The 15,459-nt window shown below is 44.6% G+C and overlaps 1 protein-coding gene across 1 annotated transcript; it reads left to right on the top strand.

Annotated features, from left to right (window-relative positions):
- Window positions 1–354: 354 nt before the first annotated feature.
- Window positions 355–1,492, top strand: LOC123403886 (ervatamin-C-like). Its single transcript, XM_045097799.1, has one exon. It carries the CDS (start codon window positions 397–399, stop codon window positions 1,471–1,473), a length of 1,077 nt encoding a protein of 358 aa, XP_044953734.1. The 5' UTR covers window positions 355–396; the 3' UTR covers window positions 1,474–1,492.
- The last annotated feature ends 13,967 nt before the right edge of the window (window positions 1,493–15,459 follow it).

Genomic DNA, 15,459 nt, shown 5'->3' with positions numbered 1-15,459 from the left:
ACTACCAGGTTCACCGTACGTGTGGCCCAGAATTTTCTTGGGATACACTACTTCACCATCGCCTAGTAAATTCAGAGTATACGCAGATAGATATAGATAAATTTACATGCATATATGGAGATAGACAACTACAGTATGTGCTACATATGCAAAATATCTCTAACAATTGCTACCAGATTCCAAATTCATGGTGTACCTCCAAATTTTCTAGAGATAACCTTGCCTACGGGTCGGTCAACTACTCAGCATTTCCTAGTTTTCTCAAGGTATTCGGAGAAACTGCGTGTGCACCACGAGGATTCTGCTATATAAGAAGATTACCAAAGCTACCTAGGACACTCAGCGCTACCCGGTTAGATACCTAGGACACTTGAACCGACCGCTTAGTACTTAACAATGGCAAGAGAAATTGCAAGGATTCTAATCATGGCCATTGTGCTTGCTGCCGCTATGATGGTGGCGAGCTCTATGGACATCACCGATGCAGACTTGGTGTCAGATGAGTCCCTATGGGCACTCTACGAGCGCTGGTGTGGGCATCACAATGTAAGGCGCGACCTTGATGACAAGGCCAGGCGCTTCAGCGTGTTCAAGGACAACGCTCGCATGATCCACAAATTCAACCAACGTGACGCACCCTACAAGCTCAACCTCAACCTCTTCGGTGACATGACCGATGAAGAGGTTGACCACATACACGGCTGCTGCTCCGACCGCGTGTCGGATGGCGGGAGGAGACACCAAGCCCGGTTCACGCACGATGCGGTTGCCGTCCGCAGCAACTTACCAATGTTCGTAGATTGGCGGATGACAGGGTACGACCAACGCCCGCCGGCAGTGACAAACGTGAAGATCCAAGGAGGGTGCGGAGCTTGTTGGGCCTTCGCGGCGGCGGCGGCAGTGGAGGGCATCAACTCCATAAGGACCAGGAGGCTAACGTCATTGTCGGTGCAGCAGCTCATAGACTGCGACAAGGAAAACGTCGGTTGTCGTAACGGCAGAGTGTCATCGGCCTTCAAGTACATTATCGACCACGGCGGCATCGCCACAGAGGCTGACTACCCGTACATTGCCGGTGAGCACGGCTATTGCTTGGTGCCGAAAAGAAGGAACCCCTTGGTCACCATCGACGGCTTCAAATGGGTTCCGGAAAATGAGGTCGCCTTGCTGCAGGCGGTGGCGACCCAACCCGTCGCTGTGTTGCTTGACACAAAGGGCTTCCGACGCTATGGGGGAGGTGTCTTTATGGGTCCGTGTGGTACGAATCAGACTCACGGAATGACGGTTGTGGGCTATGGTACCACCGATGAGCCTGACCCCGAGAGACGCATAGATTACTGGATCGTAAAGAATTCATGGGGGCCAACATGGGGTGAAAACGGCTACATCCGTATGGCCCGTGGTGCCGGTCCTGTCAACAAGGGCTTATGTGGCATCCTGGGGTTTGCGTTGTACCCAATGAAAAATAAGTAAGAAAGAGAACTGGTGTTAATCCGTGCAACAATGTGATTGCTGGACTTACTATTGATTTATATATTCTATTTCTCTCTACCCGGCTAAACTCAATTGATTCACTACTATCTTATAATTACTTATTGAATTCATTAATGTAGCCTTCACATTAATTCGCAGAAAACACCTAAATTAATTCTAAAAAAATAAAACATGTAATATTTAACCTTTAGGCCTTAAATTAGCAAAAGAACCCGTGCGTTACAACGAAATAAATAAAATCATAATCTTTAATGATGATGACCATATTATGTTCACATTTTTGCACAAGTGCAAGAAAATGTTTCTTCTTTTAAACTTATTCACAAGTTCAAGCAATACTCACATTTTTTTAAAAATATCATAGTTGTCAAAAAATTGGTAATACAAAGAAATATTCTGAATTTCAAGAAACTTTTAGAAAACATACTATAATATTCAATCCACCCACACAGTTAATTCTTCAAAATTCACACGGGTATAAGGTCACAAAGACTCAGAAACATTACTGTTTAACTACATACCTTCGATCATTCGTGAAGAATTTTACAAAATTGCGAATATTTTTAGATTTGAGAATAATTTTCACAATTTACAAACATTTTTTAAAAATTTTGAATATTATTTTATCTTGCGTATGGTTTTTAAGTATTTTCTTTTGAATTGGTCAACAAATCTAGAATAGATGAACATATTTTTTGAAGTTGGTGGATTTGTTTAGAAATTCAGGAACTTTTATTTTAATGCGTGAACGTTTTCTGAATGAACAAACATTTTCCGATCAATAAACACTTTTGTAATTCGTGAACCATTTTTAAAATTTTAGGAAATTTCTTGAAATGCATGAAAAAAATTGAATTAGCAAACTGTTCAATTGCATTATTAAAATACACAGATTATTTTTCAAAATCGTGGACATTTATTTTCTTTTCACCAACACTGTTTTCGAAATTGCGAACATTGTTTGAATATGCGGACATTTTTATAAAACTGCCGAGCATTTTTTTGATTAACAAACATTTTATTTAATTTCAAAATTCTCAGTTTTTTAAATTGAAAACTTTTTTTGCAGTTCTAAAATTTAGTACCGTTTCTAAAGTAGAAAAAATACGGAACAGAAAAACGAAAATAAGAATTGAAACAAAAAAGGCACGAACAGTTTTTATATTTTTAGGATATTTAAGAAAATGCATGAACATATTTTTAATTAGCAATCTTATTTAAAATTTCATTAGTAATTTTTAATACCCGGAGTTTTATATAAATCATGTCATTTTTTCATTTTACGGACATTTTTTTGAAAATTGCGAACATATTTTTGTATACATGAACATTTTTACAAAAAATCCGAGCAGATTTTGAATTCACAAACATTTTATGTTTTCTTGAACATTATATTTCAAAATTTGGGTTTTTCAAATTTAAAAAGGTTTTTGAAGTTCTAAATTATTTAAAGTAGAAAAACAAAACGAAACCTAAAATAATAATAATAAATGAAACTAAAAAAACAGGCGTCCGTGCTTGGGCTGGTCTAAATGGGTGTGCTGCATCTTGTCCCAGCACGTAAAGCGTAATATAGGAGGTTCCTACATGGGCCCGCCTAGTCAGGAGATTTTTCTATGTGAGACGTTCTTTATGACTTATAGATGGCATTGGGGGTAATTTAAGGCAACTTCAGGTATAATTTGGATGACGGACGATTAAAAACAGTTGTGCTTTATTGTTAGATAGAGATATATGATACAAATTATATAAACGGGCGTGGTTAGAGTCAGAAGTACATAGACCAATGGAGTCTCCACAATAATTCACAGAAATTCGCAGGACAAATGGTGGCTCCATAGGCTGATTTTCTTTGGAAGCAAAAGGCGACTCTTCATTGTCGTTTCTGCTCATGGTTGGCTTTCCAGGATCAATGCTAGACATTTAACAAGCTTGCTCGCTCATGTTTACCACACCAGGATTCGTGCCCATTGTGCGACCAACATGATGAGATGATTAACCACATTAGGCTAACATGTTTATTTGCAGGCACACTCTTCCTTCTCGCTACGAAGTACCTGAGATGTTGAGGGTGATGCATCATCAAACAAAATTGCGTTTCGGTGTTTTCATAATTCCCATAGTGTTAGCGATAGAATGGTCCTCAAAGCTTTCTGTGAATGTCCCATCTTGACCGACCAGACGGTATGGCGATGTCCCATATATCATCGATGGAGGCGGGCATAGGGAGTTGTAGGGCTGCCCAAATAGCCACTTAGTCAGGGAACATTGGGAAAATATGTGCAGCTCCTCATATGGCGCAGAGCATGAGAGCAGGTGGTGTGGGGGTCGATGGTCTTCCGTAATAGGTTGGCCTTGGAGTTAAGTCTATCCTCCAATAGGAGTCATGCGAAGACCTCAACCTTAATTCGGACGCGTGAAGCCCAAAGGAATATGTCGTTGGTGTCATGAGCGGGCACACCAGCGTGGAGGTGGTAGGCATTCTTGGTGGAGAATGAGAGCCCATGGGTGAGGTATCTATCGCCGTCGGCGTCGTTTTGCTGAAAATCCTGCAATAAAGGCAAGACAATAGCAAATTATGCAGAGGCAACCGTGGTAAAGCGATTTTACAGGTTAGCCAGCAATCCATTCTACAATGCATACAAGACCATGATGATTTGGTTTATGGGGTGGGAGAAAAGGTGGGGAAAGGATAGATATAAAGGCTAGTGGTGGATCCAAGTATCAGGCCAAAAAAGGTTGAGTGGTCATTGTTTGTGAAGACAAAGGAGGTTTTTGTAAGGTAGGTAGCTGGTGGTTTATAACCTTCCAAATGAAGGAGTGTTTGGAAGTATTATCGGCAATGGTGGTGGTGTATCTGCAGTGGTACCAATGAACCCAACGAAGGTCTGGTTGGTGTAACAATTCAAATGCAAATTTTCATCAAAATGCAATTGTTTGGATAGCCAAGATTTTTATGCCTAGACCATCACAGTTTTTTGGTTTACAAACATTTTTTCAAGAAACAAGACACTAAACCCAGTGCAATTTTTTTCAGCCGTCCAAAAAAGGCCCTACGAATTGCGTCTAGTTCTTCTAAATCTTTTCTGAGTAAGCGAAAGACAGACATAAATTAGACCAGAAGAGAGTCAAGTACGAAAGAAATAAGAGTGAGCCTAGCGCCACGAGAAAGTAATCCGGTAGCCCAACCTGATAAAAAATTAAAAAGGTGGTGGTGATGGGGTTAAAAATTGAGGCGGGTAATTTTGTGTGATAGAGTGGTAGGCTGAGATAGGTCTGGGGAAGGATAATAACAGGAACCCAAGATGAGAGGTGATACCATTAGCGAAGTGGGGTCAGTGTGAAGAGGAACAAAAGTTGTTTTATGGAAGTTAATGGCGAGTCAAGTGGCTAGGGCAAAATCATCCAAGATTGTTTTTAGTACTTTGGCGTCCTCGGCAGAAGCATGAGCAATAATGAGGGTGTCGTCGGCATATTGCAGAACAGAGGGACGCCGGTCACGAAGAAAGGGTGGTGAAAGGAGTAGAAATTGTGTGCATGCAAAATTTGGCGTTGTAGCACGTTGGCAACAATGATCAAGAGTTACGGTGACATAGGGCCCCCTGTCTGAGTCTGTTCTTGCAGTTGATCCAGTGCCCGGGACGCCATTAAGGAGAACAACCATTTTACCTGAAGAGAGAAGAGTTCAAATAGAGGAGCGTCAGTTGTGAGAGAACTGTCGATGGTGTAGGATAGTTAGGAGGGAATCCCAAGAGATGGAGTCGAATGCTTTTCGAAAATCAAGCTTCATGATCATGGTCGAGGCTTTCCTTATGTGACAACAACTAGTGAGAGCAACAACGTAGACAAAATTTTCAACGATGCTTCTCCCATTAATGAAACCAGTCTGGTCCCCATGTACAAGCAAAGGGATGAGAGGTTTGAGTTAGTTTGTGAGCAGTTTTGTGATAGCTTTTGTGAGGCAGTTTTGCAGCGCGATGGATCTGAAGTCGACACCATGAGCGGCAGATGCGGCTCCGTTGGGGGTGTGGGTGTTGAGTTACGCTGTAGAGAGGAGGTTGGAATGGAAGGAGCAGGGAGCACCCTGGCAGAAGCCAGTGGGATGAAGAGCGGAGGTCCAACGGGGTGTGGCACTGACTCAGTCTCCGAATCTGCGTCGGGGGGCGTTGAGGTCGAGGTTGTCGAACACCACCGGCAGCGAGAGTGGTGTGTCCTCGTCGGTGAAGATGCAGTACTGGCCAAACCAAATGGTCTCGGCATGATTTGGCGCACCAGCGGCGGAGCCGTAAGCAGTGTGGGTTCCGGTTGTGTATGCCATGTCGTCGATGATCGGGAAAAAGCAGCGTTAGGCTTAGGAAAATCCAGAAGAGGAGGGACGAGAGCGAGTTGATGAACTTCCGTGCACCTGGCCGAGCGGTGGCCTTACCTCTAGCAGCCGGCGCAACGCATCGGGCCGTGGCAGTTCTCGACCAAGTGGCCGAGAGCAATGCATCGGAAGCACCATGTTTTGTCTTTCTTGCATTGGGGCGAGGGAGATGGGAAGAACACAGGGAACGCCATGGATTTCTTAAAGGGGCTGGAGAGGCAAGGGAACAACAAAGCCTGGGAGAGGAGCGCGTCCTTGTAGGATTTGTTTAGAGAAGTATCGGTCAAAGGTGAGGTAGAGGAGTGCGGCATGGAGGAACACAGACACGTCGAACAGTAGCCGGTGATGGGACACTTGAGTTGCTTGTCGTCCTGTGCATGTGTAGCCAGGGAGAGCATGATGAGCGACGGAGACGCAGAGCACTCGATGGGTGGCTAGGCGTGCAATGCTTGTGATCATCGGTACCGTCGCGGTGTATGGGCATTTCTGCATTGTGTCGTTCGTGGCTATCGTTGGTGCAGTGGACCACGTGTATGGCAGGACATGAAGGAGGGTGTATGCATTAACTGTAGGCAGCACGTGCTCCGCGCGGTTCCCAATCGAACAAGTGAAGGAAAGCGGCGCCAGAGCGGAGGCACCGTTGTCCAACATGCGTTCTTTGCATGCCTAGTCAGCGTTGAGTCTCGATCGTGGGGATTTGCATGTCGCTGATCGTGCGTTGGCAGGACAAGTTCGCCCGTCTCACCCATGAGCGTGCCGAGAACCTGAAATTTGTTCCGCAAAATGACGGTTGGGGAGTGGTTGGGCCAAATTTCATGTTCTGACCATTTTAATAAAGTTTTTCGATATTTGATCCCGGTTAAAATAAATTGGAATCTGACCATTCTTCCTAACTCCACGGCCTATGGCGGCAGGGTTACATAGTCTACTACCACGCCCTCTAACGGTAAGTAACTAATCCACGTGAGAAGCCCTAAACGGCTGTCGCCCCCCTCCATCCCAGCCTACCTTCACAGGGCCAGGCGGTAGGCTCTCTGAACCTACCACCGAGCACCTTCGCAGTAGGGTGTGGGCACTTAAAAGCCGCGGGGCCGACCACCCCGCCCCCATCTCCCCCTCCCAGCCACCTCGAAGAACAGAGAGGTTCTTCCTCTCGCCCCCTCTCTCATCTCCTCCACTCCCTCCGGATCTTCTTTGTTTCTTCACCATTTTTGCGGATCGAAATGGCACCGAAACGAGAAAAGTAAGCTCCTTCGGTCCCTCCAATTAGTTTTAGTCAAATAGCTTCCTATTCATCACATTATTTGCTTCAAATCACCCCTATTTTTGAAATAGATTTTTTTTGTATCCTAGCATTTTTTAGGTTGATTCTAGATGTTCTATGGGTTGAATATGAACTCTAATCACTAGTTGGAATGGTTGTGTGAAGATGAAAACTAGTTGATTGGATTTTTTTTGTATTATGCATGTTGGAGAAATTAACTCCTATGTTTGTTTTGATACGATGCATGTTGATATGATGTGATGTATGATGTATAGTGGATGTTCTTTGTTAAGATCAACCATAGTTCATGTTTTTTGTTTTTGAAAAAAAGATGAACCCTAGTTCATGTTTTTTGTTTTTGAAAACTATATGGTCTATGATGCCTATGATGCATATAATTAATAGTGGATGTACATGATGCATATGATGTTTTGCTATGGAAAATAGATAGTATATGATGCATATGATGTTTCTTCTTTTGTTATGATGTTTTGCTATGATATTTTGCTACGAAAAATAGATGGTATATGATGCATATGATGTTTTTTGTTTTTCTATGATGCATATGATGTGATGCTTGTATAGTGGATGTTGTATTTTTTATGCTTATGCTTATAATGCTTATGTTTATGCAAATTTATTTAGGAGGCCACCTCTTTCGAAACACGTCGGGACTAAGTATACCATGCTTGACCCTGCGTTCAACAAGGGTCATCGTGCCCATTTCATTGAGAATGGAGCGGTAATTACCATGCTTGCCCCAAATCTTTCGAAATGATGCAAATAAGTTACTAACTAGTTACTAATTATTTGTGGCTATATCATTTTGACATATGCTCCTGCCATTGCGGATGAGGGCTCAAAGGACGACCGTTAAGATGGAGTACTACGAGCGCTACACACTGTTCTACACGGGAACCCGACTATTGGGTTTCGTCCTACATTTCAAGCGTAAGCCGCCGACGCTCGTCCTCTCAGATCTCATAGCTTTGATCGATCGGTGGCGGCCAGAGACACATAGTTTCCATCTTCCATGTGGGAAGATGATCGTGTACCTCCAGGATTGGGGGATGATTACATGCCTACTGATCGAGGGTCGTGCTCTCATTGGACGACTGGAAAGAAGAACTGGCAGGTAATGGTTACCGCCCTCATCAGCGACTGCCCACTCCCCTACATCCGGCGTACCGCTGCCCCTAGCTCCTTGTGCACCGCCGGAAATTCCCGAAAGATGGCGAACCCTGGACGGTGGAGCAGTACGCGAGGGCTCCCTGTGGTATCTTCTCATAGAGGTCATGTTTCCAGACTGCTCAGGGGATAATACCCTATGGATGTTTATCGACTTCCTAAAGGACTGGGATGCAGGGTACAGTTAGGGGGCCGCCGGCCTCGCCTACCTATATTGTTTGGTTAGAGAAAATATCATTGTTTTTTATTGATGCATGCTGATTTAAATTATGTCATCTATTCATCAATAAGTGTTTTGTAGCTTGCTGGCGCAACCCAAAGGACGGAAGAAGATCCGGTATGTGTGGATGTGCCTGGGCCCTATTCATTTGAATGTGGGAGTGAATTCAGATGAGGCGTCTAGACAAACTGAAGCAGCGTCCATGTACTGACTATCGCGACGACGACGATGAAACTCGATACCTGACCGTCACATACGCTTGGGACGTGGTGGGTGTCTACGCGGGCACATCGAAGGCTTTGTACAAGGTTTTCACCGACGAGCTTGATGCTCTGACGACATTCCACGTGAGCTTACCGACTTTTTTGAATATTTTTGACGCTATTTTCATTATGAGCTTACCAACTTTTTTGTACTAGGTTAATTAGGGACCGTATGATGAACGAGAGTGGGGGTTTGAGCTGAACGTGATGTGCATGCAGGACAGGCTTCTCTGACGATGCATCATGCCCATGATTTGTGTCTATGCCATCGAGTACCGCTTGCCACACCGCATTGCCGCACAGTTTGGTAAGGCGCAACATACGCCACCGGGCCACCGCACCGACATCGGTGGCTCCCACGTACACTTGTGAGTGCAATGTTCTGTATTTCCGTGTTTTTATTTGATGTTTTAGATTATTTCTTTTGATGTTTTACGTTCTTTCTTTTGCCTTGCAGGATGAGCAGGCAGAAGAATTAGTCGATCCCAAACTGGGACGAGACACATGCACAATACGTGCAGGAATGGAACCAACAGAAAACTAGCAAAGATGCGGAGAGGAAAGTTCTCGAGTGAGAAGACTACGAGGATCACGTGCGGTTGTACGGCGATGACATCAAGCATCGTCTGCGCCTGAGACCCAGTGGACGACTGCAGATGCCAAAGATCTGTACGAAGACGGCTCCGAGAATGAAACCTACCATAACAGCATCAGGGAGCTACAAGGCAGATTTAGGGAATATGCATCTCTCATGAACAGAATAGTAAATTGTATTCATGTGCTTTGAGTTAATAACATTTATTTTAGTGATTGTGACTCATTTATTCTCTTGCAGATTTCGAAGCTTAACAAGAGCATTTTTAAATGCTCGGATGCCCTAAGTTCCATCGCCCAGACTCGATAAAGTGAGAACATGTTATAGGTAACGGTGAAGGAAACATCCAGCCTCCTACAATTACATTCTTTCTTGTGTTCATTTTCCTTTGTAACAATACCTGGTTGGGTAGCCGTGCATTGAACAAGACCAGGTCGGAGAAGACGTACAGGGCGTGCGTGCGTGCAACCACTTTCGGTAGTTCCATATGTGGCACGGTCACATACACGAGTGCACCTTGCGTGACTGGTACTAAGCTATAGTTTTGCCACGTATTGCCAACCAAACATACAGATATACATATGCCGCCGTCCTGATCGGCCAACGGTGGTGATGGTGGTTTACGAAACAGGACGGTACGCAGAGCTAGCACTCTCGATCAAGACACAGTGCTACTCGCTCCAACGCTACGTCCCTTGCCAAGATAGCACAGGCGAGCTGCGACGTAAGAACGTTCCAAGCCATGCATAGAAGATTCCAACGGCTGGTCAAGCCACTAGGCGTGCGTCGACTCGTCACATGGATGTCTATCACACCACACATAGCCGCTACAGTGCACATGGTTGTAACGTGCAACTAAATGTATGTGCAGTAGTCTCTTGGATGCGAGCAGGCAGCAGTGTGGCAAAGTTGTCGAGACCGATCATTCGTACAGTACGTACGTGGTCCTCGGCTGAACGCAAGTGCATACGGCCGGGGGAGTCGAGAGGAACAGATCTAGCTTAAGCTACACCGATGGTTGATGATCTCCGTGGTTTCGTGCAAGTGAAGTGACTATGGAAGCCAAATCCCAGGAACTGGCCAATCTTTGGCACTCTCGATGTTGTACTCATCACCATCTTTGGTAACGCCACTCTTAGAAGAAGTTTAGGTTTTTTTTTAGAAAAAGGAGGATTACCTCCGGCTTCTGCATCATCACGATGCATACGGCCCCTTTATTATGCAAGCAAACAAAGTCCGGTTTAACATAGTGTTCGACAAATGAAAGTTAAAGCAAAAATAAAATGAAAAGTGTCACAACCGGTAAAATATGCCTAGATGTCTACTCATCTATCCTATTACTGGACTGACATCCAAACCGGTTGAAGATATCCCGCGCTACCGTCTCCCATCGGGTAGACCCAGTAACCAAAGGCTCTCTGGTTGCCGCAGGAGTTAGTAATGACCATGTACGGATCAATGTCGCAGCTCTGTGTAGTACCTGCCAAAAATGTATGTTTGTATGTCTGTCAAAAACTACATCATTCCTACGGTTTCATATAGCCCACAAAATTGCACAAACTCCAATGCGATTGTGTCTAGCAATAATCGTACCCACTCCATCTAGTCACGTTCCAAATAACGTGTCAATACTGTTCGGAGGTATAATATTAAAGGCTATACGAACCGTCTGCCAAAAAACTCTCGCGAGTGGGCATTGGAGAAAGAGGTGTGAAATGTTCTCCTCGTTATCACAGAAACTACACCGAGAGAAAATTTCAAATAAGTATCAAGATTTTTTTGATGAGTGGTTTTACCACACGCCAAACTTGATCCTCAATAACCGAGAGAAAAATCTCTGTGCATCAACAGTCAATTATAGAAATTAAACTCGGATCGTTGGAGTGCACAACCGCATGTCCAACCACTGAGCCAAGGCTCTCTTTGCAGAAGAAGTTTAGGTGCTCATGCCTCGGTTTATTTCTTGTAGCATTCAACGTGTAAACCGATCAGCTAACGTACCGGCTCACATTTAGCTAAACATCCTTGAAGATTTGATGTGGTCGGCTCTGGGCCGGTGTCATCAGTTTGATGCGACTCTAGCTTCGTCATCTGCAACTATATATAGCTGACTGTTCTAGGAATACATTGTTGATAATAGCTCTCCAAGCCCTCGCAAAAACAAAAAGATTAAAGCTCTCCAATTTTCTAGGAAAAATACCTAGTATGGCGTCAAGAGTTCAGGATTCAAAACCAAACAGTGGTAACGACATTTTTTTTTTCTTCTGGCCGTGGATCAGAATTGGAAAGCGAAAAAAAATCATTGTTGGCCGAATGGAAATCAAACGAAACAGCTAAAAAAATTAACAATCAAACAAACATGTACCGAGCGCATGTCGGTCAATCATGGCGCCATGGTAGTTTTGTCAATTCCCCTCAGAGATGGGAGGTGGTCCTTTCTACCTCATGCATGTGTTTTAAAATATTAAAAAGAAAATGTTTAAGCTAGGCAGAAGCTCCAGAAAGTTCGATCGGACGAAAGATGCTCCACAAATAGAGGATTACACCTAAGGCTAGGTACCTTCAATGATGCACTTTGATGAATTTTTTGTTTACTTTCTAAGGAGAAATTACAAGGGTCATCATTAGAGCATGGTTAATACTATAACCAGCTGATGGCTATAAGGCATTGTCATGTCATCTATAACTTATCTTATAGTTAATATGTATAATAATTGATCAGAATGGTGTACTACTTTTTATTATATGACTCATCTTTCACTCAAAGTATCTGAAAACACGTGTTAGGGCTGACTCTTAACTACGATCGGCCTTTCTTTCCTTTTCTCTTTCTTCTAACTAATCTAAAATATAATATCTTATTTTTTATAACTGGCTGACCTATCTACGTTGTACTTGTTCTTGCTACGCCTAGGGCTATAGAGGCACCTGGCATAGGCCTGTCTGGACCCATGCGCACATATCTAGCACCAGCAGTGTTTAACTTATACATTTGCTGGTTTAGCATATGCTCACAGACATTGTCTCTAATTAATCTATTTGTGGTCAGAATCTAGTGGTCTCATTTGTGGCAGCTTTTACGCACACTACGACATACATAGACTCGAACCAGATGTGCTCCTTATTTCAGTTCGACTTGCCTAGTGGATTAGCGGCATGCTATGTAACCATCACATCGTGTTGATCTAATTGCATTCCCCGTAAAAGGATTATGATTGAGTTGCTCCAAAAAACATAGTATCTAATGTGATTCATGTTGCACATGTAAAGCATAATTCTGTTTCGAATAGTGGTCGATTCAAGCTAGAGTATGAATACGCACGTTTAACACTGCCTCAACCAAAGTTTTCCCGGTCATGATTTAAGACTGAACCAGAAATGTTCATGACATGACATTTTCTATATTGCATCCATAATTCAAACCCTTAAATTGTATCTACGACATCGTGTTGGTATGTGCCGGCTACACGGAAAGACCTGGGTGAACACTATACTTCCTCGCGCACCACTGTTGAGAATCAATAGAATAAGCGGCCCCAAAGTAACAAAATAACTTAAATGCATAGGACTGTACTAGTACTTCATCCGTTTTAAAATAAGTGCCCCACATTTAACACTAAGTTAGTACAAATTTTGTACTAAAACAATAACACTTATTTTAAAACGAAGGAAGTATAAATTAAGGGGGTGGGTCACAGGGTTGCTGTCGAATGGGATCAAGCGAGAGTGGAGTTGCACGCCCTTTGCATGAAAGGAGCACGTGCGAACACGTAGCCCCTCCCATGACCACGGGACGCATGCATGCAAATGGCAACAGGATTAAATCATGCATTAACCAATCGATGTGTACGTGTGTATTTATACGCTTTTGATCTTTTTCGTACAAGCGCACGTACAGGCACGTACGTACATAAACATGATTATGGTACTCAAATGTGCATACTGATTAGCGCAGATTGTGGAGTTAACCGATGATGGCTTTGTATTATACTATAAAGGGTTTCCCTTGCTTTATATTATAAAGCAATCACCCTATACATTTATCTTGCTGAGGTTGCATCACAATCAAATCCAAAAAGGAAAAAACAGGAGAAAGAAAAGAAAAACAAATGTCGACACCGACGGATCAACGAAACGAAGAAGACCGACAACCGTTGCACCCTTCGAAGAATTACCACCGCGACACTAGCATTCGGAAGCGTCGCATATCAAGCAACACCTTCAAAAAGACGTCATTGTTGCCCGAATAAGTCCTAGGGTTTTTCTCGGTACATGAAGGGCGGTGGGGAAGGGGTATGCCCGACGCCCGTGAGGCAGGTTTCTCCCGACCCAAAACCACAACCACAACCACCACCCCGGACACTCCAAAATGCTCCACCCAATCAGCTGCCCATAAGCATGTGCCACCAGGGTCATCGAACCAACATCGTCGTTTCACTGGAGCCGCCAACACGAGACCTAAAGTGAGGGAAAGAAGACAATGACCACGGGAGCAACCACAACTCGATCGGAGGGAGGGAACAGCCTCCACCACCTTTGAGGAGCCGACCGAACACAGTGCAAGGAATTGCCAGGCCCCGGCGACCGACATTCCTTAACACCACACTGCAGCACGCCGGCCAACGAAGTCCTCATTGCCCGCTGACAACTGACGGTTCACCATCACCACCAGGGAGCAACACCACACTGCACCGAGCCACCGGCCCACCGCCAGCCACCAGTACCATCATGCTGCCCCACGACCAACACCCGCTCCGCCGCGTCAAGATTCCGTGGCCCACGAGAACGCTGCAGGTGGGCCACACCACCGCCAGCCGAGAGGCACCGCCACCAGCCGCCACCATCCTAGCAGATGCGCCGCTAGTAGGGAAAGTCAGGCCAACCGCCGCCAGCACCACGTGAGCACAGCCCGTTGATGCCCGCTAGCAGCGGCGGGAAGGGGGGAGGGGGATGAGGGAGCGCTGGTGGAAGGGAGGAGGGGAGCCCCCGGTCGCCTCGCTCGGGGATGCGACGTAGCGGAAGGAGCTAGCGGAAGGAGCTTGAGTGGCTCAGTATTAGACCATGTGTCATGTGTGTATACTTGCTAACGAAGTATTTCTTTCTAAATGTAAGACGTTTTAGTAATTTAAATTAAACAGATAAGATATCTTATACGGAGTATTTAGGAGAGAGGTAGTAGCTTCCCTGGCCTACTTTAATGAGGCAATAGTTTTTCTAGGTCACAAGTAAGTGAGCAACAACGTCGCTCTAAATATCAAGACTAAAACCTTAAAAATCGTACTCTAGGCCGGCCTAGAAACCAATTTGCTGGGAATCATTCACATTCGCCGAAGAAACAAGATTAGTAATAATCAAAGTTGCACCATTAGCGCGTCAACGGAGAGAGTGAGCCACGACGACCCACCTTGTCTACCACCCGGCCCTCCACCTCCATCACTGCTTTAGAACAATATCATCATCAAAAATGCATATGTTCGTTTCAATTAGATGGGGTATGTATGTATGCGCCAGCAATTAAAGTGTTTGATCAAAATATATATACATGGGCCTCTAAAATCTTACCAAGATTTCAATGCTTGCATGCTGCATGGCCCTGATGGTTACGGCCGGAGCGAAATCGATCAGTAGTAGTACTCCTGGGTCATTACTGTTCCAAAGCAGGACTGCAGGATCTGATGAGCGCTCCCTGTCTCAAGCGGGCCACTTCTTATCCGCTCCTACATATATGTGCGCAAGGATCGAGCGTCCAATCCGTACGCGTCCGGAGGCAAATATATCAGCCCGCAGTCTCGATCTGGACCGGCTCCACCGGATGTCGTTTTTCCTCTTTTGTTTAGCGATCGATGAGGGTGCATCATGCTTCGTGTCAATTGTTTCCTTGGATTCTTTTCGCGGAACGCATCATGCATGTCGTCGTCGTTACACCGTTATTAGGGGACTTAAGTACCAATTGAAGTAGTTTAATGTAGATCTGGATCCCGTCAATGGGCATGGATGACACGCTGCCGGCTGCCAGACATATGACTTTTTTGTGTGTTTTTGCGAGCAATCTTTTGTGTTTTTTGTGCG

The sequence above is a fragment of the Hordeum vulgare genome, chromosome 6H (genome assembly GCF_904849725.1).
Source record: "Hordeum vulgare subsp. vulgare chromosome 6H, MorexV3_pseudomolecules_assembly, whole genome shotgun sequence".
NCBI lineage: Eukaryota > Viridiplantae > Streptophyta > Magnoliopsida > Poales > Poaceae > Hordeum > Hordeum vulgare.
Note: the sequence above shows the minus strand (reverse complement) of the source record. Positions and strands in the feature narration are given on the sequence as shown.